At 39.4% G+C, this 27557-nt stretch overlaps 1 protein-coding gene and 1 pseudogene across 1 annotated transcript in view; one reads left to right on the top strand and one right to left on the bottom strand.

Annotated features, from left to right (window-relative positions):
* Positions 1-352: 352 nt before the first annotated feature.
* LOC101151965 (cytochrome P450 2C19) overlaps positions 353-27557 on the bottom strand; it is an 88353-nt gene continuing 61148 nt past the window's right edge. Inside the window, exons 7-9 of the mRNA XM_004049816.5 lie at positions 12942-13129; positions 5921-6062; positions 353-3276 (exon numbers count right to left, since the gene is read on the bottom strand). Coding sequence (XP_004049864.4) covers positions 3095-3276; positions 5921-6062; positions 12942-13129 — 512 coding nt within the window. The 3' untranslated portion in view covers positions 353-3094. The remainder of the gene's footprint in view (positions 3277-5920; positions 6063-12941; positions 13130-27557) is intronic.
* Positions 16930-20922, top strand: LOC134759189 (uncharacterized; annotated as a pseudogene).

The raw sequence follows: 27557 nt of genomic DNA, 5'->3' as shown, positions 1-27557 counted from the left end.
TGGACACAGGGTGAGGAACATCACATCCTGGGGCCTGTCATGGGGTGGGGGATGGAGGAGGGATATCACTAGGAGAAATACCTAATGTAAATGACAAGTTAATGGGTGCAGCAAACCTACATGGCACATGTATACCTAAGTAACAAACCTGCACGTTGTACAAATGTACTCTAGAATTTAAAGTATAATAAAAAAAAAAGATCCACCATAATTTATTCACACCCTCCAGTAAAATTTTTGTTTCAAGTCTATTATGAACAATCATAAAATAAGCATTTATATATAGTAAGTAATATATACACTCAATGATATCCATGAATACTCAAGAAGTGAAACTGTTTGAAGGACTGAGGTGTTCATATACATTTCTATGAATATTGTCACATTGGCCTTAAAATAGAATAAATAAATTCACGTGCTCCTTTATGCCCACATTAATTCATTAATTCATTAAGTAGTCATTCATTCATTAAATATTTATTGAGCCAGTATCTTCTAAACAGTGTTTCAGGTGGCTGGTATTCATTAGTGAGCCAAATAAAGTTCTCTTCTCATATGAAACATGTATTTTAGGGAAGAAATACAAACAATAAAAATAAATGCAGAGAATTAGCAAAGTTGTTAGCAACTTCTACTTTCCAGTCAGATTGCCCTTGTTCAATTGTTGGCTCTGACACTTAAAAAGCTGTGTGACCTTGAACAAGATGCTTAACAGATCATCAGTGCAATTGTTTGGTTGTTCAAATGGGTATAATAATAGTATGGTAGGCTAAATAATGTCTGGACATGAAGAGATTACACTGGTGGGTTTCATGTAATCACAAGGGTCTTTACATAAGGGAGAGAGAATAAGAGTAGTAGGAGTAGGAGATGTAACAAAAGAAGCAAGTGTTTGGAGTGAAAGAAAAAGGAGTTCATGAGCCAAGGAATGCAGGCAGCCTTTAGGAGCTGAAATAGGCAGGAAAACAGATTATCCACTACAGTCTCCAGGAGGAAACAGACTAGACAACTTTTTTATTTATCTCACCCATGGGTGTTTGTCAACACCTCTACTAACACTACATTAATACATTTTCATTTCCCAATGAAGAATGTTTAAAATGTATAATGTGTAATTTCCATCTGTATCTTTCCATTAATGTAATACCCATTTCCACTTTCTCTTCTATTAACTCTCCGAATTATTTGCCTATGTTTCTATCACCTTAGAGGTTTTGCTGGCATATTACTTGGTAGGAAAATAGCAAGTTTTAATACAAGATGTGTGATATGAGCCCAATATTGTAAATAAACATTTAACCCTATATGTATGTGTGCATAAGTTATACATATATATATTATGTGTGAATGCACATAATATACACACACATGCATTGATGTACATGTACATCTGTACCCATATATTATCTTTCAATGTATTCCAAATTGTAAGTAGCTTGTTCTGGGAGATGAGCTGTGAAAAGCATAATCAATTATGTTACTTCTTATTTCTTACATTTCAAGTAGAAGACAGGAAGAGTGGTGAACATAATTTAACATAAGATACTTAGTTGTCTATGCTTTGGAGATGACATGAGGCTAATTATATTAGGACAATAGCATAAAATTATCATCCCACTAATGTTAAAACTAAAACAATATAGGAGAAGCTGAAAAAGATTAAACCCTGGTAATTCTTCTTAGAAATTTTGTTCAGCCAGGTGCAGTGGCTCACGCCTGTAAGCCCAGCAGTTTGGGAGGCTGAGGTGGGTGGATCACTTGAGGTCAGGAGTTCAAGACTAGCCTGGCCCACATAGTGAAACCCTGTCTCTACTAAAAATACAACAATTAGCCTGGTGTGGTGGTAGGCACCTGTAATCCCAGCTACTTGGGGGGCTGAGGTAGGAGAATCACTTGAATCCAGGAGGTGGAGATTGCAGTGAGCCGAGATCGCACCATTGCACTCCAGCCTGGGGAACAAAAGTGGGACTCCATTTAAAAAAAAAAAGAAAAAAGAAAAGAAATTTTGTTCATGTTTGAAAAGAAAAGCATGACAAAACACATGAGCAGCAATATGAAAGCATATATTTATACTTCATTACTTCATTCTAAATTGGAAACATGAAGTAATAAAAGTAACCTGATTCTTTATTTAGAGATAAAGTAATGACACTTTAAAGTAATATTAGACCAGGCACAGTGTCTCACTCCTGTAATCCCAGCACTTTGGGAGGCTGAGGCAGGCAGATCAGGAGGTCAGCAGATTGAGATCATCCTGGCTAACATGGTGAAACCCTGTCTGTACTAAAAATACAAAAAAAATTAGCCAGGCATGGTGGCATGTGTCTGTAATCCCAGCTACTCAGGAGGCTGAGGCAGGAGAATCTCTTGAACCTGGGAGGCAAAGGTTACAGTGAGCCGAGATTGCACCACTGCACTCCAGCCTGGGAGACAGAGTGAGACTTTGTCTCAAAAAAAAAAAGGAACACCAATGTGGAACATTTAATATCCATTCCTCCCAATACCTGATCCTCTGAATATTTCCCTAGAAGTTGAAGCTGCTCCTGGACACAGTTTCTCACTTTCAAATCCAATCCTCATGTAACTCTAAATTTTGGTAATGCTCAGCCAAAATAGCTTCCCTACCATCTTCCCCTTTGTCCTTTCTGTCCTTATCATTTTGAGAACCAGCATAGCCTCCTGGAACTCTATTTTCTTTAATTTGTCACCTGCATTATGCACAAAGGAAGGAAGGTCTAATAACCTGACTCAGCAAATAATAATGCTTTTTGTTTAGAACATGCAGAGAAGAAATGCCTTTGAATTATAATACACAAATCATCTTTCTCTATTTAATAATAATATGTTAATAACTCAACATTAGACAAGTATCAGCATTATGTGGCACTCAATGTAACTATTATAGAGTATGGGGAATAGCAGATATATTTGCACAGTGAAACTTTTTTAATGGAGGCTGAATGTTCACTAGATCTTCGGGGAAGGGAAAATGTGAGATGACGGGTCAGAAAAGGCATCACAGATAGTGAAATTTGGACCAGAGGAAAGAGAGCTGCAGGGACAGCACAGGAGCAGCCAGACCATCTGTGCTTCTTCAGACAGGAATGAAGCACAGCTGATAGAAGGGCGGGACAGAAGCAAATCCATTGACAACAGGAGTTGTGTCAAGGTCCTTTGGGTCAATCAGAGATTTCAGGTTAAAGTTCTGTAAAATGAAGGTCAGGAATAAAAACAGCTCCATGCGGGCCAGGCCCTCTCCCACACAAATCCGTTTTCCTGAAAATAACAAACATAGGGAGAAGTTACTCCTCATGTGTAACTGTGAGAGTGACAAACACTGTCTCTATAACTGGCACAGACAGAATACGCAAGAACTGTTCGGTGAATCATAGGAGGGATGAGTAGATAGATGGGTGGTTGGGTGAATGCATGAATGAAAGGATGGATGGGTGGGTGGATTAATGGATGAATGGATGGATAGGCAACTGAACAATGAATGGACATGCTTACTCTTCACCTATCTTCAGATCTTATCAAGCACCATGTATTCAACAAATGTTTATTGACTGTCAGCTACATGCCAAGCAATTCATTAAAATCTTTCTTGAGAAACATACATTACCTGTCCAGTGGGTTGAACTGAGAAGGGCTTAGGGGAGGAGGCTCACGTTCGGCATTTCCCTTTGTATTTCTGGCTCAGTATGCAGCCAAAGATTTTTTCCCCCTAAGTATTTTCAGAATCACATGTCTAAACATGTTACCCCCTCACTTTAAAACTTTAAATGGCTTCCCTGTCTGTCCTATGGGATAAGATCCAAATAGCTTGACCTGGACCCTCACATTCTGTTTCCAGTCTGATGATCCATATCACATTTTACACTCTTCACCTCCCCTACTCTCAACTCTAGGCATAGCCACTCATCATCAGTCTCCAACACACTATGAGGTTTCAAGTTTTATATCATGCTTCTCCTTTTGAACAAGATGAACTTTTCTATTACCACAGTCAGGACATAGGTCAAATTTTATCTCCTTTTTTACCCTCTTTCTCATCTCACTGAGCAAGAAAATGTTCGTTTCTCTGGGATTCCTCAACATCATGTTCATGCTTCCATTGAAAAATGTGCTATGGTCTGAATATTCCTCCCCCCATTTCATATGTTGAAACATAATCCCCAATGCGACATTACTAAAGTGATGAGGCCTTGTAGGCAGTGAATAAGTCAGGAGGGCTCTGTCCTTGCTAAAATAATAACACCAAGAGATGCAAGGGAACCATTTCTCCCCTTTTGCTTTTTTTGCGCTTCTGCCACATGAGGATACAGAGGGGGCATTATCAATAAGGAACAGGCCCTCACCAGACAGTGAACCTTCTGACACCTCAATCTTGGAATTCACAGCCTTCAGAACTGTGAGAAATAAATTTCTGTTATTTATCAGTTGCCTAGTCTTGGGTATTTTGATATGGCAGAAGAAACAGCATGTGTCACCTAGAATCATAATTTCTTATTTCTTATTTATTTATTTATTTATTTGTGTGCTGGTATGCTTTGTCTTTGTGTCCTAACCCAAATCTCATGTCAAATTCTAATTCCCAGTGTTGGGGGAGATACCTGGTAGAAGGTGATTGCATCATAGGGGATGATTTCTCACTTGCTGTTCTCATGATAGTGACTGAGTTCTCATGAGATCTGGTTGTTTAAAAGTGTGTAGCCTTTCCTCTTTGCTCTCTCTCTCCTGCTCTTCCATGAAAATATATGCTTGCTTCCTCTTTGCCTTCTACCATGACTGCAAGTTTCCTGAGTCCTCCCAGCCATTCTTCCTGTACAGCCTGTGGAACTGTGAGTCAAATAACCTCTTTTCTTCATAAATTACCCAGTCTCAGGTGGTTCTTTATAGCAATGAAAGAATGGACTGATACATGTGCTAAATGTGAATGCCTGAAGGAAGGTTTCTTTCCTTGTTATCTTGGTATCTACAGTGCCACATATAAAGCAGACATCAAAGGTCACAGAAAAAGGAAGGAGATTCTATCACCAGATGCTCAGCACACACATTTCACGTGTGGAGATCAAACATCCAAAAAACATTGTCATGACTAGGGAAAGAGCATGGTGCTCTGCATCACTGCAGAGTATCCTGCTACATTCTTAATGTCCCCCTGATCCCATCCATGGTTATTTGGCAAAGGTTTTAATATCCTTTATTTAGAGCCAATGTCCTGCTCCTGTGGCTCATTATCTCCTTTAATAGCCCTGCCTTCTCTTCTTTTCATCCTCTCTGACTCCTTTGATGTAGCTTAAATGTCTTTACTGCTATTAGTTACTTATGTCTCATTTTGGGTTATAAGAGAACAAGAAGCAGACAGCTTTTCCATCTACCTCCCAACCCACAACAGCCTGTTCTTTTCTATATCACAGCCTCAGTCCTATTGAACTACAATGATCTGTTTACTCTGCTTTCCAAACACAGAAGTGAGCCTCTTAAGACCCTATTCTGTGTTTGAGGATAATTTTATCCTACAAGCCCAGCCTAGGGGGTGAGGGACACCATGTGGAAGACACTCAGTGAAGTTCTGGAGTGAGATAACTTCCTCATGGCTAGTGAGGAAAATGTAATTAGTTTTATCTTCCAGGAGGAGTTCTTGAGTACCTCAGTGGTGTATCTAGAGGCAGAATTCAACCAACCTATACTTCAGCTTTCTCAATTTGGAAGAATTGGATTAATTCTCCAAAACCCACTAATCTGGCCCAATAATGAGGATGTATCACGAGCGGAGAAAACACAGGCATTCAGAACAGTGCTCTTGATCATGTACAAAGAGTAACTGTACCACTGCAGAGAAGGCACATGTAAGTTCCAACTGATCAAAAAAATTATCTTGTACCCTGAAACACAAAGGGAAATAAATTTATATTACCTGCTGAGAAAGGCATGAAGTAGTTACTTTTCTTAAAATTTCCACCTTCATCCAGAAAGTGACGAGGGTCAAACATCTCTGGGTTGGGAAATTCTTTGTTGTCATGTAGCACAGAAGTGAGGGAAGTTAATATGGTTGTGCCCTAGAAACAAGAGACATAGATGAACTGAGCTGTAAAGAAGTCACGAAGGTTTAAGAAACAGTGGTAATCATGCAGTTAAATCTTTTGATGTACAGATGATGAAACACCATTCCAAAGAAGAGCAGTACCATTTCCAGACAGACAGACGAAGTAATAAGAGGCATGAGCTTAAGGCCAGTGACAATAATCTTGCTAAAATGCCCACAATCGGGAATTGAACAATGAGAACACATGGACACAGGAAGGGGAACATCACACTTCGGGGACTGTTGTGGGGTGGGGGGAGGGAGGAGGGATAGCATTAGGAGATATACCTAATGCTAAATGATGAGTTAATGGGTGCAGCACACCAACATGGCACATGTATACATATGTAACAAACCTGCACATTGTGCACATGTACCCTAAAACTTAAAGTATAATGATAATAAAATTTAAAAAAATCCCAAAGTCCCATAGGATTTCTTGATTCTTTTCTTTTTTTTCTCTTTGTACTCTTCTGACCAGCTAATTTAAAATGAACTTGCTTTTGAATTTCCTGTTTCTTCTTCTTAATAAAATCTGCTGATGAAAAAAATAAATAAATAAATAAATAAAATGCCCACAATCACATTTGAAGTACTGAGTACTTGTGTACTTGGGTGCAACCTTCTGAATCTGTCCTTTTCATCAAGCTTGGGCTTTAGTGCCTGTCCTCTCCTGCTACTCTATTTCATCACTTCAGTTTTCACAAATCTTATGTGTAGACTATGACTTAAAGGCACAAGACAGGGATGTTCTCTCTCACCACTCCTATTCAACATAGTGTTGGAAGTTCTGGACAGGGCTATCAGGCAGGAGAAGGGAATAAAGGGCATTCAATTAGGAAAAGAGGAAGTCAAATTGTCCCTGTTTGCAGATGACATGATTGTACATCTAGACAACCCCATCGTCTCAGCCCAAAATCTCCTTAAGCTGATAAGCAACTTCAGCAAAGTCTCAGGATACAAAATCAATGGACAAAAATCACAAGCATTCTTATACACCAATAACAGACAAACAGAGAGCCAAATCATGAGTGAACTTCCATTCACAATTGCTTCAAAGAGAATAAAATACCTAGGAATCCAACTTACAAGGGACGTGAAGGATCTCTTCAAGGAGAACTACAAACCACTGCTCAATGAAATAAAAGAGAATACAAACAAATGGAAGAACATTCCATGCTCATAGGTAGGAAGAATCAATATCGTGAAAATGGCCACACTGCCCAAGGTAATTTACAGATTCAATGCCATCCCCATCAAGCTACCAATGACTTTCTTCACAGAATTGGAAAAACTACTTTAAAGTTCATATGGAACCAAAAAAGAGCCTGCATTGCCAAGTCAATCCTAAGCCAAAAGAACAAAGCTGGAAGCATCACACTACCTGACTTCAAACTGTGCTACAAGGCTACAGTAACCAAAACAGTATGGTACTGGTACCAAAACAGAGATGTAGACCAATGGAACAGAACAGAGCCAACAGAAATAATACCACACATCTACAATGATCTGATCTTTGACAAACCTGACAAAAACAAGAAATGGGGAACGGATTCCCTATTTAATAAATGGTGCTTGGAAAACTGACTAGCCATATGTAGAAATCTGAAACTGGATCCCTTCTTTACACCTTATACAAAAATTAATTCAAGATGGATCAAAGACTTAAATGTTAGACCTAAAACCATAAAAATCCTAGAAGAAAACCTAGGCAATACCACTCAGGACATAGGCATGGGCAAGGACTTCATGTCTAAAACACCAAAAGCCATGGCAACAAAAGCCAAAATTGACAAATGGGATCTAATAAAACTAAAGAGCTTCTGCACAGCAAAAGAAACCACCATCAGAGTGAATAGGCAACCTACAGAATGGGAGAATATTTTTGCAATCTACTCATCTGACGAAGGGCTAATATCCAGAATCTACAATGAACTCAAACAAATTTACAAGAAAAAAACAAACAACCCCATCAAAAAGTGGGTGAAGGATATGAACAGACACTTCTCAAAAGAAGACATTTATGCAGCCAAAAGCACTTGAAAAAATGCTCATCATCACTGGCCATCAGAGAAATGCAAATCAAAACCACAATGAGATACCATCTCACACCAGTTAGAATGGCGATCATTAAAAAGTCAGGAAACAACAGGTGCTGGAGAGGATGTGGAGAAATAGGAACAGTTTTACACTGTTGGTGGGACTGTAAACTAGTTCAACCATTGTGGAAGTCAGTGTGGTGATTCCTCAGGGGTCTAAAACTAGAAATACCATTTGACCCAGCCATCCCATTACTGGGTATATACCCAAAGGATTATAAATCATGCTACTATAAAGACACATGCACACATATGTTTATTGCAGCACTACTCACAATAGCAAAGACTTGGAATCAACCCAAATATCCAACAATGATAGACTGGATTAAGAAAATATGGCACATATACACCATGGAATACTACACAGCCATAAAAAATGATGAGTTCATGCCCTTTGTAGGGACATGGATGAAGCTGGAAACCATCATTCTCAGCAAACTATCACAAGGACAAAAAACCAAACACCGCATATTCTCACTCATAGGTGGGAATTGAACAATGAGAACACATGGACACGGGAAGGGGAACATCACACCAGGGACTGTTTTGGGGTGGGGGGAGGGAGGATGGTTAGCATTAGGAGATATACCTAATGGTAAATGACAAGTTAATGGGTACAGCACACCGACATGGCACATGTATACATATGTAACTAACCTGCACGTTGTGCACATGTACCCTAAAACTTACAGTATAATAATAAAAATAAATAAATAAATAAATAATATAAAGTTGAAGTCTCTGTTGACATGGGAAATGGCCAGAGTGTCTATTCACAGGGCATTTGTGAATAAACATATGATTAAGCTTCAAACGACGTCTTCTAGGATGGTAACAAGTATAGTTACAAGTATAAAACTATTGAATGTTTGTCATTGCCATGCAGTTTGTTTGTCATCATTTAAAGATATGGGAGAGATATTCATTACAGATTAATCATAGCTTAAAAATACAGAAAGATAGCATTAGGAGATACACCTAATGCTAAATGACAAGTTAATGGGTGCAGCACACCAGCATGGCACATGTATACATATGTAACTAACCTGCACATTGTGCACATGTACCCTAAAACTTAAAGTATAAAAATAATAAAATAAATAAATAAATAAATAGATTCTAATAGTTAAAAAAATACAGAAGGAATAATGAAATTAGAAAAAAATCATCTTTTGTAACCATTCAGGTCAAGATCATCAGGCCAGGCAAGGATCATCAATGAAAGATAAAACTATTGGATGTGTGACTTTGGAAAGAGGGTGTTCAGTCTTAAAGTGTCATGCCATAGATTTTCATCATTTACACATAAAAGCAGAACTCCTTCAATGGAGAGATCTGGCAGATTCCAACTTATTAGGTCAGGATCTTAGCATAACCAATAATAGCATATGTAACATTATGTGCCTCTGCCTCACCACTGTGATTCAGTGGAATAGTCAAAGTACTATGTAGTTTTCTTGCCAAAGTCATAACTGGAATATAATATCTAGAAAACAATTACACAAAACAAGCCCGAAGAAAATTTAAATGACTAAAGGCCTCAACTCTTCACAGAGATCAACATACTGAAAGGAAACAGAGGAAATGAACTGTTCTTGATTACAGGAGATAAAAATGACAACATACCCAAATTATGTGCCTGTTTCTTGACTGGAGAGTGAATTGAAAGAAAAAAGTAATTAAAATGTTCCTTAAGAATTGGGAAATTTTAAATATAAGCTGTACAGTAAATAATATTATTGTATCAATAACTCCATACTATGAATGCTATTATTATTATTATGTAGGAGAAAACCATTGTTATTGGGCTACATATACTGAAGTATTGAGGTCTAGATAGATGGATGGACAGATATCAAAGTAGATATATATACACACTGCCATATGTACATATAGATATATGTGTGTAATGTTATTTATTCTTAAAAATTTTATAATACAAAGGTGATGAAAAATTCTACCCACTAAGTTTTCATATAAATAGTCTACAATTTTGTTTTAAAAAATATTCCCTTGAATATTTATAAATAAGTACTATATTAAAATGTTTTTAAGGTACCAAAGCAGATTTATTTCAACAAATGTTACTTGAATAAATAGAAATTTATAGACATTGAAGCACGACCATTATTACTCCATACTACAAATAAAAATTAATTTGAAACATGTCATTGATGTAAATATAAGAGCTAAAACAAAAAAATTATGGGAAAGTTAAAAGTCAGTCTTTGGAATCTTGTGCTGACAAATATTCTTTAAATACGACACAAATCAATCGAGCATCTTTGCAGAAAATTCTACTGGACAGGAAAGTCTTATATTAGGCATCAGTAAACAATACTCTCTGCACAAGTCCATCCTGCCACCTGTTTTTGTATAGTATGTGAGCTAAAAGTATTTACATTGAACAAATGCAAATAAATAATATTTTTGAAACAAAAATTTATGGGAAATTTACATTTGTTTCTATAAAAATTGGAAGATATTCATTTGTACATTGTCTATGACTGCTTTCATGCTACAATAGCAGATGTCAAGGATTGCAACAGAAACATCATGGCCTAAAAAGTCTAAAATATTTACTATCTGGCCCATTACAGGAACAGTTTGCCAACTCCTCTCTCAGACTATTATCTCCACCTAGATAAGTGGATCCAGCCTGTAGCAGAAGAATACATTTGCCTGATTTGTAAAGAGGGTAGAATTGGCCACACAGTGCTGCACTTTTCTATAGGCTGTTCCATGAAGAAGGGATTCAGTGGGTGATTTCCTTGAGCTCTGGGTTCTCAGGGCTCAAAAGACACCAGGCATAGCATGAGCTGCCCTGCAGGTGGGTGAATGAAGAATCTCATCAGATGCAGCATTCCCCTTCAACAGGTCACCAAAGCTGATGCAGTGGATTGGGAGACTGGCGACTCATCCTGATTCTTCAGTATATTTCTCATTAATTAGTTATAGGAGAAGAAATAAGTTTCATTACTATTACCCTCAGACCCTAATTTTGAGAAGCGAAAGCCTTCTCCTGGTTATCTCCTGTGTTTGTGAAAACAGAGTGCATTGAAGTCTTAACTCTTGTACTAAATCAGTGACCTCAGGGTAAGCCCCATAATCTCTTGGTAAATTAACAATTCTGTCTTCTTCAAAAAGTGACATTAGTAATTGCAACCTTACCAATCTCATTGATTTTTCCCCTTGAAAATATAACTTTAGGTTATATTATTTTTAATTTTACTAATAATATGTCTTGGTTTAAATTGGAAAAGAGCAGGTTTGAGATGGCAACTAGAGTGTCTGGATGAATACAGAAACCATGTGATAGAAGGCAATTGTAAAGCTGCCAAGACAAAAATTGGTCTCAAGATTCCAGAGGTAGGAGAACCTCAGAGAGCTAAGCTAACATTGACAGTCAATTTTCGACTGGGTTCACATTATGTACAATTCTGAATCATGACAACATGTGTTATGTCATTATGACTGCCAATGGGAGAGGAATGAATCTTTCTTTGAAGAATATAAACATCCTCTGAAATTCTGCACTTTCTTACACATAACATCTGGTATTTAACCAAAAGTTATTAGGCATTTCAAAGATACAACTAAGTGATCACAAGAAGAAAAGTGGGGACGGGGAGGCAGTAAAAACAGACTCACATTAGGAAACATTTCTCACTTAGTTTTATAAGGCTGGCCTAATCTTGATATCAAAAATCTTGAAAATTCTGAGAAAGAAAGTTACAAACTAAATCCTTGTGAATGTAAACACAGAAGCCCTAAACAATATGAAGAATATAAATTCATCTCTATGTGCATACTTATTTCTATTTATATTTATTTCTATATATATGTGAGGGCAAACTTCCCTAATCTGATAAAGAATTTCTACCAAAATCTACTTCTAGCATCATTTTCAATATTGAAATGTAAAACTTCCACTGCTTCCTGCAGATTAGAAATGAGAAACAAGGATGCCCACTATCAGCAATTCTATTCAACACTCTCCTAGAAATTCTAGCCAATGCAATAAAGAGAAATTAAGCCCACAAGAATTGGAAAGTAAGAAATAAAACAATATTAACACAGATACAGTGTACTGTACACAGAAATTCCAATGAATCTAGAGAAAAATTATGAATAGTGATTAGTAAATTTAGCAAAGTTGATAGATTAAGGTCATCAGAATGATAAAAACTAATTATGTTTCAACATACCAAGTACAAAGAAATCAAAAGGCATTTTGTAAGTTTATAACAACAACAAAAACATTAATTATGTAGGAAAAACCAAAGACTTGCAAGCCATGACAACAAAATCACAACATTCCTGGGAAAATAAAGAAAGTGCAAATAAATTGGAAGCATGATTATATTCACAAACAGAAAGACTCAAGGTGTCAAGATGTCAGTTCTTTCCAAACTGACCTATAAATTTAATGTCACCCTGACAGAAATTCTAGCCCAATGTTTTGGGAAATTGAAAAATTAACACCTTCAAAATTTGTCTGGAAATATAACCACTTAAGAATAGCCAGAACAATCTTGAAGAAAGAATAAATCTGAAAAACACACACTGTGAGACACTAAGACCTGTTACAAATCTTTACAGTCCCAAACTGGAAACAACAGAAAGTCCAATTAAACTGCCATACATAGGAGCAATGCACTTCTCTCACCCAGTGATGGTAGAGGGTAAGAATCATACTGTGAATTTGAGGAATAAAAGAACATGGAGTTGCAGTGTAGGAGAAACAAACTTACCTTGGGAATGAGGTAGTTTCTGAATTTAACGTCACAGGTCACTGCATGGGGCAGGCTGGTGGGGATGAGGTCGATGTATCTCTGGACCTCGTGCACCACAGCATCTGTGTAGGGCATGTGGCCCCTGTCCTGCATGCAGGGGCTCCGGTGTCTGCCAACGACACGTTCAATCTCTTCCTGGACTTTAGCTGACAAGACACAAGTAAGAACTGATGGAAAAGGAGAGAAATGGAACATTTGTTCTAGCAATTCAGGGGTACATGAATCATGATGAAGGTATCCAAACATCATAATAAATTTAAATTATAGTGCTGGAAGTATGTGTAACTTAAAGAGAGGACTGTTACAGATGCACAAATATGTAACTGTGCCTTAAGCTAGGCATTAAGAAAAATCTGTACACATATATGCAGAGAAAATTATTATCAATAAAGGAAGGCAGGAAGAAATGAAAGAAGGAAGAGAAGCCCACAAAACAACCAGTAAACAAATAACAAAAAGGCAGAAGTAAGTCCTTACTTAATAATAACACTGAATGTAAATGGACTAAAATCTCCAATCAAAAGACAAACTGACTAGATGAAGAAACAAGACCTATTAATCTGCTGCCTAAAGAAAAAAAAAACAAAACTTCACTTAAAAAGACACACATAGACTGAAAGTAAAGGAATGGAATGAGAGAGTACATTCCAAAGGAAACAAAAAAAGAGGAAGAGTTATTATATTTAAAGCAGACAAAATAGATTTCAAGACAAAAACTGTAAAAAGAGACAAAGAATATGACAATTGGTGATAAAGCACTCAGCTTGGCAAGAGGATGGAACAATTTTAAGTATATATGCAACAAAAAATGGAGCACCCAGATATGTAAAAGAAACATAATTAGAACTAGAGAGAGATAGGCCCCAATATAATAATAGCTGGAGACTTCAACAACCCACTTCAGCATTGGACAGGTCATCCAGATAGAAAATCAACAAGGAGACATTGAACTTCATCTGCACTATAGACCAAATGGATCTAATAGATATTTGCAGAATATTTCATCCAACTGCTACAGATACACATTCTTTTCCACAGCACATGGATTGTTATCAAGAATTGACCAGATGTTAGGTCACAGAACAAGTCTTAAAACACTCAAAGAAACTGAAATAATATCAAGCATCTTCTCTGACCACCAAGTAATAAAACTAGCCATCAATAACACAAGGAATTTTGGAAACTACACAAGTAAATGGAAATTAAACAATATGCTCATGAATGGCCAGTGGGTCCATGAAGAGATTAAAAAGGAAATTCAAAAATTTCTTGAAACAAATGATAATGGAAACATAACATACCAAAACCTAGGGGCTACTGCAAAACCAGTACTAAGAGGAAAGTTTATAGCTCTAAGAGCTTACGTCAAAAATGGAGAAAATTTTCAAATAAACAATCTAATGATGAATCCTAAAGAATTAGATAAGCAAGAGCAAATGAACACCAAAGGGCAACCCCCTTTGGGTCCCCTCCCTTTGTATGGGAGCTCTGTTTTCACTCTATTAAATCTTGCAACTGCACTCTTCTGGTCTGTGTTTGTTATGGCTGGAGCTGAGCTTTCACTCGCCGTCCACCACTGCTGTTTGCCACCATTGCAAACCCGCTGCAGACTTCCATCCCTCCAGATCTGGCAGGGTGTCTGCTGTGCTCCTGATCCAGTGAGGGTCCCATTGCCATTCCCGATAGGGCTAAAATCTTGCCATTGTTCCTGCATGGCTAAGTGCCTGGGTTTGTCCTAATCAACCTGAACACTAGTTGCCGGGTTCCACTGTTCTCTTCCATGACCCACAGCTTTTAGTAGAGCTATAACACTCACTGCATGGCCCAAGATTCCATTCCTTGGAATCCGTGAGGCCAAGAACCCCAGGTCAGAGAACACGAAGCTTGCCACCATCTTGGAAGTGGCCCACGACCATCTTGGAAGCAGCTCACCACCATCTTGGGAGCTCTGTGAGCAAGGACCCCCCTGGTAACATTTTGGTGACAACAAAGGGACATCCAAAGCAGTAATATTGGACCACTTTCACTAGCTGTTCTGTCCTATCCTTCCTTAGAACTGGAGGAAAATACCAGGCACCTGTCGGCCAGTTAAAAATGATTAGTGTGGCCACCAGACTTAAGACTGAGGTGTGAGGCTATCTGGGGAAGGGCTTTCTAACAACCAACCCTTCTATTGGGAATGTTGGTCTGCCTGGAGCCAGCTTCCACTTCCAATTTTCTTGGGGAAGCTGAGGGCTGAATAGAGGCAGAAAGCTGTTGTCCCGAACTCCTGGCAGTAGCCGGTTGAGATCATGGCGCAGCCAGAAGTCTCTACTCAGCAGTCACCCATGCGTGCGCCCCTACCTTTCCTTCTGACCCATACCTCCTGGGTCCTGACCATGACTTTCTTGAAAGTGTAGCCCCAAAATTCTCCTTACCTCTGAATCTACTTCCTCTGATCCCTGCCTCCTAGGTACTAATGTTTCAGACTTTCATTTCCTCTAGCAAGTTGTATCTCTAAAGGGATCTAAGGAGTCTCTACGCTGCATCCTTAGGCACCTAGGCTATAACCCAGGGAGACTTATCCCTGGTATCCCTCCTGATTTAGGTATACAGCTCTCGACATGGGCAGTTACATGGGACCCATTCCCCACCACACTTGCCAGGGCCCCAAGTTTGTAATGGCTAAGAGAGAGAGACAGAGAGAGAGACAAAGAGGGATTCAGAGAGAAAAAGAAAGAAAAAGATAGAAATAGTTAAAAAAAAAAAATTGTGCCCCATTCCTTTAAAAGCCAGGGTAAATTTAAAACCTGTAATTGGTAATCGCCACTTTGTTGTCAGTGTAAATAAAGGCTTATTAAATCCTTAACCCAGTAACCCGCGGATGGGCCAAATGCATTCAGTCGGTAGAAACAACTGCTTAACTAAAAGTAGAAAAGTAACTTTTAGAGGAAACCTCATTGTGAGCACACCTCACCAGTTCAGAGTTATTCTAAGTCAAAAAAAAAAAAAAAAAAAGCAAAAAGGTAGCTCACTAACTCAAAAATCTTAATGTATGGGGCTATAATGTTAGAAAAAGGTAATGTAACTCCAACCTCTGATAATTCCCTTAACCCAGCAGATTTCCTAACAGGGATTTAAATCTTAATTACCATACAACAGTCCGACCAGACATAGGAGGAACTCCCTTCAGGACAGGATGATAGATGGTTCCTCCCAGGTGACTGGGGAAAAAACCTCAATGGATATTCAGTAACTGATACAGAGACTCTTGTGGAAGCAGATTTAGAAAAATTGCCTAATAATTGGTCTCCTCAAAAGTGCGAACTCTTTGCACTCAGCCAAGACTTAAAGTACTTACAGAATCAAAAGACTATCTCAATCCTGACTCAAAAGATTCAATACACCCTCTCTGAAACAAATTTGCATAAGAACTGTTGTTTATGCGAATGCATGTTGATGGGGCAGCTGGGTTGTTATGAAATACTCAGGAACCCAGCCCAGCTCTAGGACTCACCCCTGAGTACAAAGGCAATGTTAGGCATGCTGGTAAAGGACCACTAGAACCCAGCAGCCTGGACCCCTTTCTTTGTGGTCAAGAAAGGCAGGAAAAACAGTTGCAGGACTGCTACATCAGTAAGCATAAGTAATCCGATTAGCAGAGGTCCATGGGTGGTTATACAGCCTGGAAAGGAACTCACCTCTGAGTGCAAAGGCAATGTTGGGCACGCTGGTAAAGGACCACTAGAATCCAGCAGCCCGGGCCCCTTTCTTTGTGGTCAAGAGAGGTGGAAAAACAGATGCAGGACTGCTACATCGGTGAGTGTAACTAATCCGATAAGCAGAGGTCCATGGGTGGTTATGCACCCTGGAAAGGAATAAGCATTAGGACCATAGAGGATGCTCTAGGACTAATGCTCATCAGAAAATGACTAGGGGTGCTGGCTTCCCTATGTTCTTTTTTCAGATGGGAAACATTTCCCCCAAGGCAAAAACACCCCTAAGATGTATTCTGGAGAATTAGGACCAATTTGACCCTCTAAGAAAGGGTCAAAGAAAGAAATGACTTATATTTTTCTGCAGTACCGCCTGGCCACGATATCCTCTTCAAGGGTGAGAAACCTGGCCTCCTGAGGGAAGTATAAATTATAACACCATCTTACAGCTAGACCTCTTTTGTAGGAAAAAGGCAAATGGAGTGAAGTGCCATATGTACAACTTTCTTTTCATTAAGAGACAACTCACAATTATGTAGATCCCCCTTCAACACAAACGTCCAAAAAGAGATAGATAAAGGGGTAAATAATGAACCAAAGAGTGCCAATATTCCCTGATTATGCCCCCTCCAAGCAGAGGGAGGAGGAGAATTCAGCCCAGCCAGAGTGCATGTGCCTTTTTCTCTCTCAGACTTAAAGCAAATTAAAATAGACCTAGGTATTTTAGATCAGATAACCCTGATGGCTATATTGATGTTTTATAAGGGTTAGGGCAATCCTTTGATCTGACATGGAGAGATATAATGTTACTGCTAAATCAGACACTAACCCCAAATGAGAGAAGTGCCACCATATCTGCAGCCCAAGAGTTTGGCGATCTCTGGTATCTCAGTCAGGTCAATGATAGGATGACATCAGAGGAAAGAGAATGATTCCCCACAGGCCAGCAGGCAGTTCCCAGTGTAGACCCTCACTGGGACACAGAATCAGAACATGGAGATTGGTGCCACAGACATTTGCTAACTTACGTGCTAGAAGGACTAAGGAAAACTAGGAAGACTATGAATTATTCAATGATGTCCACTATAACACAGGGAAAGGAAGAAAATCCTACTGCCTTTCTGGAGAGACTAAGGGAGGCATTGAGGAAGCATACCAGGCAAGTGGACTTTGGAGGCTCTGGAAAAGGGAAAAGCTGGGAAAATCATATGCCTAATAGGGCTTGCTTCCAGTGCAGTCTACAAGGACACTTTAAAAAAGATTGTCCAAGTAGAAGTAAGCTGCCCCCTCATCCATGCCCCTTATGTCAAGGGAATCCACTGGAAGGGCCACTGCCCCAGGGGATGAAGGTCCTCTGAGTCAGAAGCCACTAACCAGATGATCCAGCAGCAGGACTGAGGGTGCCTGGGGCAAGCCCCAGCCCATGCCATCACCCTCACAGAGCCCTGGGTATGCTTGACCATTGAGGGCCAGGAGGTTAACTGTCTCCTGGACACTGGTGCAACCTTCTCAGTCTTACTCTCCTGTCTCGGACAACTGTCCTCCAGATCTGTCACTATCCAAGGGGTCCTAGGACAGCCAGTCACTAGATACTTCTCCCAGTCACTAAGCTGTGACTGAAGAGCTTTACTCTTTTCACATGCTTTTCTAATTATGCCTGAAAGCCCCACTCCCCTGTTAGGGAGAGATATTCTAGCAAAACCAGGGGCCATTATACACCTGAACATAGGAGAAGGAACACCCATTGGTTGTCCCCTGCTTGAGGAAGGAATTAATCCTAAAGTCTAGGCAACAGAAGGACAATATGGATGAGCAAAGAATGCCTGTCCTGTTCAAGTTAAACTAAAGGACTCCACCTCCTTTCCCTACCAAAGGCAGCACCCCCTCAGACCCAAGGCCCAACAAGGACTCCAAAAGATTGTTAAGGACCTAAAAGCTCAAGGCCTAGTAAAACCATGCAATAGCCCCTGCAATACTCCAATTTTAGGAGTACAGAAACCCAATGGACAGTGGAGGTTAGTGAAAGATCTCAGGATTATCAGTGAGGCTGTTGTCCCTCTATATCCAGCTGTACCCAGCCCTTATACTCTGCTTTCCCAAATACCAGAGGAAGCAGAGTGGTTTACAGTCCTGGACCTTAAGGATGACTTTTTCTGCATCCCTGTACATCCTGACTCTCAATTCTTGTTTGCCTTTGAAGATCTTTCAAACCCAACATCTCAACTCACCTGGACTGTTTTACCCCAAGGGTTCAAGGATAGCCCCCCTCTATTTGGCCAGGCATTAGCCCAAGACTTGAGTCAATTCTCATACCTGGACACTCTTGTCCTTCAGTACGTGGATGATTTACTTTTAGCTACCTGTTCAGAAACCTTGTGCCATCAAGCCACCCAAGCGCTCTTAAATTTCCTCACTACCTGTGGCTACAAGATTTCCAAACCAAAGGCTCAGCTCTGCTCACAGCAGGTTAAATACTTAGGGCTAAAATTATCCAAAGGCACCAGGGCCCTCAGTGAGGAACGTATCCAGCTTATTCTGGCTTATCCTCATCCCAAAACCATAAAGCAACTAAGAGGGTTCCTTGGCATAACAGGTTTCTGCTGAATGTGGATTCTCAGGTATGGTGAAATAGACAGACCATTATATACACTAAGTAAGGAAACTCAGAAAGTCAATATCCATTTAGTAAGATGGACACCTGAAACAGAAGTGGCTTTCCAGGCCCTAAAGAAGTCTCTAACCCAAGACTCAGTGTTAAGCTTGCCAGCAGGGCAAGACTTTTCTTTATATATCACAGAAAAAACAGGAATAGCTCTAGGAGTCCTTACACAGGTCCAAGGGATGAGCTTGCAACCTGTGGCATACCTGAGTAAGGAAACTGATGTAGTGGCAAAGGGTTGGCCTCATGGTTTACAGGTAGTGGCAGCAGTAGCAGGCTTAGTATCTGAAGTTAAAAGAATACAAGGAAGAGATCTTACTGTGTGGACATCCATGATGTGAATGGCATACTCACTGCTAAAGGAGACTTGTGGCTGTCAGACAACCACTTACTTAAATATCAGGCTCTATTACTTGAAGAGCCAGTGCTGCAACTGCACACTTGTGCAACTCTTAACTGAGCCACATTTCTTCCAAATAATAAAGAAAAGATAGAACATAACTGTCAACAAGTAATTGCTCAAACCTACACCACTCGAGGGGACCTTTTAGAGGTTCCCTTGACTGATCCTGACCTCAACTTGTACACTGATGGAAGTTCCTTTGTAGAAAAAGGACTTCAAAAAGCGAGGTACACAGTGGTCAGTGATAATGGAATACTTGAAAGTAATCTCCTCACACCAGGAACTAGTGCTCAGCTGGCAGAACTAATAGCCCTCACTCGGGCACTAGAATTAGGAAAAGGAAAAAGGGTAAATATATATATACAGATCTAAGTATGCTTACCTAGTCTTCCATGCCCATGCAGCAATATGGAGGGAAAGGAAATTCCTAACTTCCGAGGGAACATTTATCAAACCTCAGGAAGCCGTTAGGAGATTATTATTGGCTGTACAGAAACCTAAAGAGGTGGCAGTCTTACACTGCTGGGGTCATCAGAAAGGAAAGGAAAGGAAAATAGAAGGGAACCGCCAAGCAGATATTGAGGCCAAAAGAGCTGCAAGGCAGAACCCTCCATTAGAAATGCTTATAGAAGGACCCCTAGTATGGGGTAATCCCCTCCGGGAAACCAAGCCCCAATACTCAGCAGGAGAAATAGAATGGGTAACCTCATGAAGACATAGTTTTCTCCCCTCGGGATGGCTAGCCACCAAAAAAGGAAAATTACATTTGCCTGCAGCTAACCAATGGGAATTACTTAAAACCCTTCACCAAACCTTTCACTTAGGTATTGATAGCACCCATCAGATGGCCAAATTATTATTTACTGGACCAGGCCTTTTCAAAACTATCAAGCAGATAGTCAGGGCCTGTGAAGTGTGCCAAAGGCACTGCAGGCCATACATTTCAATCCCTGTATCTTTAACCTCCTTTTTAAGTGTGTCTCTTCCAGAATTGAAGCTGTAAAGCTACAAATCATTCTTCAAATGGAGCCCCAGATGCAGTCCATGACTAAGATCTACTGCAGACCCTTGGACCAGCCTGCTAGCTCATGCTCCGATGTTAATGACATTGAAGGCACCTCTCCCGAGGAAATCTCAACTGCACCACCCCTACTACACCCCAATTCAGCAGGAAGCAGTTAGAGCAGTCGTCGGCCAACCTCCCCAACAGCACTTGGGTTTTCATGTTGAGATGGGGGACTTAGAGACAGGACTAGCTGGATTTCCTAGCTGACTAAGAATCCCTAAGCCTACCTGGGAAGGTGACCACTTCCACCTTTAAACACGGGGCTTGCAACTTAGCTCACACATGACCAATCAGATAGTAAGGAGAGCTCACTAAAATGCTAATTAGGCAACAACAGGAGGTAAAGAAATAGCCAATCATCTGCTGCCTGAAAGCACAGTGGGAGGGACAATGATTGGGATATAAACCCAGGCATTTGAGCCAGCAATGGCAACCCCCTTTGGGTCCCCTCCCTTTGTATGGGAGCTCTGTTTCAGTCTATTAAATCTTGCAACTGCACAAAAAAAAAAAAGAAAAAAGAAAGAAAACCAAAATTAGTAGAACAAAAGAAATAATAAAGATCAGAGCAGAAATAAATGAAATTTAAATGAAGAAAACAAAACAAAATGTCAATGCAACAAAAAGTTGTTTCTTTGAGAAATTAAACAAAATTGACAAGTTTTTAGCCAGACTAAGAAAAAAAAAGAAGTTTCAAATAAATAAAAACAAAAATAAAAAAGGAAGCAATACAACTGATACTGCAGAAATTCAAAGAATAATTAGTGGTTACTATGAGTAACTATATGCCAATAAATTGGAAAATCTAGAAGAAATGGACAAATCCTTAGACATATATGACCTATTGAGATTGAACCAGGAAGAAATCCAAAACCTGAACATGCAATGACCAGTACCAAGATCAAACCTGTAATAAAAATTATCCCAATAAGGAAAACCCCAAGACTGGATGGCTTCACTGTTGAATTTTACCAAACATTTAACAAAGAACTAATACCAACCCTACTCAAACTAGTCCAAAAAATAAAGGGGAAGAGAATACTTCCAAACTCATTCTATGAAGCCAGTATTACCCTGATACCAAAATCAGACTAAGACACATCAAAAAAAGAAAACTACAGGCCAATACACCTGATGAATACTGATGCAACAATCCTCAACAAAATACTAGGAAACCACATTCAACAATACAATAGACAGATCATTCACAATGACCAAGTGGGATTTATCTCTGGGATGCAAGGATGGTTCAACATGTGGAAATCAAGCAGTGTGATACATCATATCAACAGAATGAAGGATAAAAACCATATGATCATTTCAGTTGATGCTGAAAAAGTATTTGATAAAATTCAACATCCCTTCATGATAAAAATTCATTAAAAACACTTGAGAATGATGATTTCCAATTTCATCCATGTTCCTACAAAGGACATGAACTCATCATTTTTTATGGCTGCATAGTATTCCATGGTGTATATGTGCCACATTTTCTTAATCCAGTCTATCATTGTTGGACATTTGGGTGCAGCACACCAGCATGGCACATGTATACATATGTAACTAACCTGCACAATGTGCACATGTACCCTAAAACTTAAAGTATAATTAAAAAAAAAGAAAAAAACACTTGAGATAGAAGGAACATACCTCAACATAAAAAAAGCTATATGACAGACCTACTACTAGTACCATACTGAATGGGGAAAACTGAAAGCATTTTCTGTAAGATCATGAACATGACAAGGATGTCCACTGTTGCCATTGTTATTCTTCATACTACTAGATGACCTAGCAAGAGCAATCAGGCAAGAGAAAGATATAAGGGCTATCCACATTAGAAAGGAAGAAGTCAAAATATCCTTGTGTGCAGATGATATAACCTTACACTAGGAAAAACCTAAAGATTCCACAAGATAATTATTAGAACTGATGAACAAATTCTGTAAAGTTGAAGGATACAAACTCAACATAAAAATCAGTAGTGTTGATATATGCCAACAGTGAAAAATGAGAAAAAGAAATTTAAAATGTAATCCCATTTAAAATAGCCATATATAAAATAAAATACCTAGGAATTAATTTAACCAAAGAACTGAAAGATCTATGCAATGAAAACTATAAAGCACTGAGGAAAGAATTTTAAGAGATCACAACAAATGGAAAAATATTTCATGTTCATGGATTGGAAAAATCAATATTATTAAAATGTCCATACTATCAAAACAAAACAGATTCAATAAAATCCCCATCAAATTACAAATGACATTCTTCACAGAAATAGCAAAAAAAATCTTTAAAATTGACATGGACCCACAAAAGACCCAGAATAGTCAAAACTACCATAAGCAAAAAAAAAAAAAAAACTGGAGGAATCACATTGTCTCACTTAAAATTATACTACACAGCTATACTAACAAAAACAGCATGGTACTGACATAAAAACAGACACATAGACCAATGGAACAGAATACTGAATCCAGAAACAATTTCACACACCTAGAGCGAACTCATTCTTGACAAAGGTGCTGACATGGTTTGGCTGTGTCCCCACCCCAAATCTCATCTTGAATTGTAATAATCCCCACACCCCAAGGACAAGGCCATGTGGGGATAATTGAAACATGGGGTGGTTTCCCCCATACTGTTGTCATGGTAGTGAATAAGTCTTACAAGATCTGATGGTTTTATAAATGGGACTTCCCCTGCAAAGATCTCTGCCTGCCACCATGTAAGATGTGACTTTTCTCCTCATTTGCCTTCCACCATGATTTTGAGGCATCCCCAGCCATGTGGAACTGTGAGTCCATTAAACATCTTCCCTTTATAAATTACCCGGTCTTGTGTATGGCTTTATTAGAAGCATAAGAACAGACTAACACAGGTACCAAGAACGTACACTGGGGGAAAGACCATCTCATCAATAGATTGTGCTGGGAAAATTTAATATCCTACACAGAGGGATGAATCTGGACTCATATCTCTTGCCACATACAAAAATCAACTCAAAATGGATTAAAAACTTAAATATGAGACCTCAAACTGTGAAAATACTATAGGAAAATACTAGAAAACATCTCCAGGACATTGGTCTAGGCAAAAATTTCTTGAGCAATACCCCACAAGCACAGGCATTCAAAGCAAACATGGACAAATGGGATCATATCAAGTTAAAAAGTTTCTGCACAGTAAAAGATACAATCAACAAAGGGAAGAGATAACCTACAGAATGGAGAAAAATATTTGCAAACTACTCATCTGACAAGAGATTAATAACCAGAATATATAAGGAACTTAAGTAACTCTATAGAAAAAAATCTAATAATCCAATCCAAAAGTGGGCAAAAGATTTGAATAGACATTTCTCAAAAGAAGACATGTTAATTGTTAACAGACATACAAAAAGGTGGTCAACACCACTGATCATCAGAGAAACGTAAGTCAAAACTACAATAAGATGTCACCTCACTCCAGTTAAAATGGCTTATATCCAAAAGACAGGCAATAACAAATGCTAGTGAGGATGTGGAGATAAGTGGACCCTCGTACAACGTTGGTGGGAATGTAAATTAGTATGACCACTATGGAGAGCTGTTTGAATGTTCCTCAAAAAACTAAAAATATATATTGTAAGTTTTTTAAAAAACTAAAAATAAAACTACCAACAACCCTACTACTGGGTATATACCCAAAAGAAAGGAAATAACTATATCGGAGAGACATCTGCACGCTTGTGTTTGTTGCAGCACTGTTTACAATGGCTAAGACTTTGAAACAACCTAAATAACCATCAACAGACAAATGTATAAAGAAAATGTAGTACATATACACAATGGAGTTCTATTCAGCCATAAAAAAAGAATGAGATTCAGTCATTTGCAAAAACATGAATGGAATTGGAGAGCATTATGTTAAGTAAAATAAGCCAGGTACAGAAAAACAAACATAGCATGTTCTCACTTATTTGTGGGATCTAAAATAAAAAGAATTTAACTAATGGACATAAAGTGTAGAAGGATGGCTACCAGATACTTGAAAGGATAGTGGGGGGTGAGAAGGGAAGTAGGGATGAATAAGACCTACTATTTGATAGCACAACAGTGTGACTATGGTCAATAATAACTTAATTGTATATTTTAAAATAACTGAAAGAGTGTAATTGAATTGTTTGTAACTCAAAGAATAAATGCTTGAGGGCACAGATACCCCATTCTCCATGACATGCTTATTTCACATTGCATGCCACCCCATAAACATATTAATATATACCTACTCTGTACCCATAAATATAAAAAATAAAAAAGGAAAAAAGATAAATCTGTATGTACATATACGTTAGTATATATAAGTAATACAAATAAAAATAATGAAATGTGGGGAGGAGCAAAGATGGCCGAATAGGAACGGCTCTGGTCTACAGCTCCCAGCATGAGTGACGCAGAAGATGGGTGATTTCTGCATTTCCATCTGAGGTACCGGGTTCATCTCACTAGGGAGTGCCAGACAGTGGGCGAAGGTCAGTGGGTGTGTGCACCCTGCGGGAGCCAAAGCAGGGTGAGGCATTGCCTCACTTGCGAAGTGCAAGGGGTCAGGGAGTTCCCTTTCTGAGTCAAAGAAAGGGGTGACGGACGGCACCTGGAAAATCGGGTCACTCCCACCCGAATACTGCGCTTTTCTGACAGGCTTAAAAAAGGGCGCATCAGGAGATTATATCCCGCACCTGGCTCGGAGGGTCCTACACCCACGGAGTCTCGCTGATTGCTAGCACAGCAGTCTGAGATCAAACTGCAAGGTGGCAGTGAGGCTGGGGGAGGGGCGCCCGCCATTGCCCAGGCTTGATTAGGTAAACAAAGCAGCCGGGAAGCTGGAACTGGGTGGAGCCCACCACAGCTCAAGGAGGCCTGCCTGCCTCTGTAGGCTCCACCTCTGGGGGCAGGGCACAGACAAACAAAAAGACAGCAGTAACCTCTGCAGACTTAAATGTCCCTGTCTGACAGCTTTGAAGAGAGCAGTGGTTCTCCCAGCACACAGCTGGAGATCTGAGAATGGGCAGACTGCCTCCTCAAGTGGGTCCCTGACCCCTGACCCCCGAGCAGCCTAACTGGGAGGCACCACCCAGCAGGGGCACACTGACACTTCACACGGCAGGGTATTCCAACAGACCTGCAGCTGAGGGTCCTCTCTGTTAGAAGGAAAACTAACAAATAGAAAGGACATCTACACCAAAAACCCATCTGTACATCACCATCATCAAAGACCAAAAGTAGATAAAACCACAAAGATGGGGAAAAAACAGAACAGAAAAACTGGAAACTCTAAAAAGCAGAGCACCTCCCCTCCTCCAAAGGAACGCAGTTCCTCACCAGAAATGGAACAAAGCTGGATGGAGAATGAATTTGACGAGCTGAGAGAAGAAGGCTTCAGACGATCAAATTACTCTGAGCTATGGGAGGACATTCAAACCAAAGGCAAAGAAGTTGAAAAATTTGAAAAAAATTTAGAAGAATGTATAACTAGAATAACCAATACACAGAAGTGCTTAAAGGAGCTTATGGAGCTGAAAACCAAGGCTCGAGAACTACGTGAAGAATGCAGAAGCCTCAGGAGCCGATGCGATCAACTGGAAGAAAGGGTATCAGCAATGGAAGATGAAATGAAGTGAGAAGGGAAGTTTAGAGTAAAAAGAATAAAAAGAAATGAACAAAGCCTCCAAGAAATATGGGACTATGTGAAAAGACCAAATCTACGTCTGACTGGTGTACCTGAAAGTGACGGGGAGAATGGAACCAAGTTGGAAAACACTCTGCAGGATATTATCCAGAAGAACTTCCCCAATCTAGCAAGGCAGGCCAACATTCAGATTCAGGAAATACAGAGAATGCCACAAAGATACTCCTCGAGAAGAGCAACTCCAAGACACATAATTGTCAGTTTCACCAAAGTTGAAATGAAGGAAAAAATGTTAAGGGCAGCCAGAGAGAAAGGTTGGGTTACCCTCAAAGGGAAGCCCATCTGACTAACAGCGGATCTCTTGGCAGAAACTCTACAAGACAGAAGAGAGTGGGGGCCAATATTCAACATTCTTAAAGAAAAGAATTTTCAACCTGGAATTTCATATCCAGCCAAACTAAGCTTCATAAGTGAAGGAGAAATAAAATCCTTTACAGACAAGCAAATGCGGAGAGATTTTGTCACCACCAGGCCTGCCTTACAAGAGCTCCTGAAGGAAGCACTAAACATGGAAAGGAACAACCGGTACCAGCCGCTGCAAAATCATGCCAAAATGTAAAGACCATCGAGACCAGGAAGAAACTGCATCAACTAACGAGCAAAATAACCAACTAACATCATAATGACAGGATCAAATTCACACATAACAATATTAACTTTAAATGTAAATGGACTAAATGCTCCAATTAAAAGACACAGACTGGAAAATTGGATAAAGAGTCAAGACCCATCAGTGTGCTGTATTCAGGAAACCCATCTCACGTGCAGAGACACACATAGGCTCAAAATAAAAGGATGGAGGAAGATCTACCAAGCAAATGGAAAACAAAAAAAAGGCAGGGGTTGCAATCCTAGTCTCTGATAAAACAGACTTTAAACCAACAAAGATCAAAAGAGACAAAGAAGGCCATTACATAATGGTAAAGGGATCAATTCAACAAGAAGAGCTAACTATCCTAAATATATATGCACCCAATACAGGAGCACCAAGATTCATAAAGCAAGTCCTGAGTGACCTACAAAG

The sequence above is a fragment of the Gorilla gorilla genome, chromosome 8, assembly GCF_029281585.2.
Source record: "Gorilla gorilla gorilla isolate KB3781 chromosome 8, NHGRI_mGorGor1-v2.1_pri, whole genome shotgun sequence".
In the NCBI taxonomy this organism is placed as follows: domain Eukaryota; kingdom Metazoa; phylum Chordata; class Mammalia; order Primates; family Hominidae; genus Gorilla; species Gorilla gorilla.
Note: the sequence above shows the minus strand (reverse complement) of the source record. Positions and strands in the feature narration are given on the sequence as shown.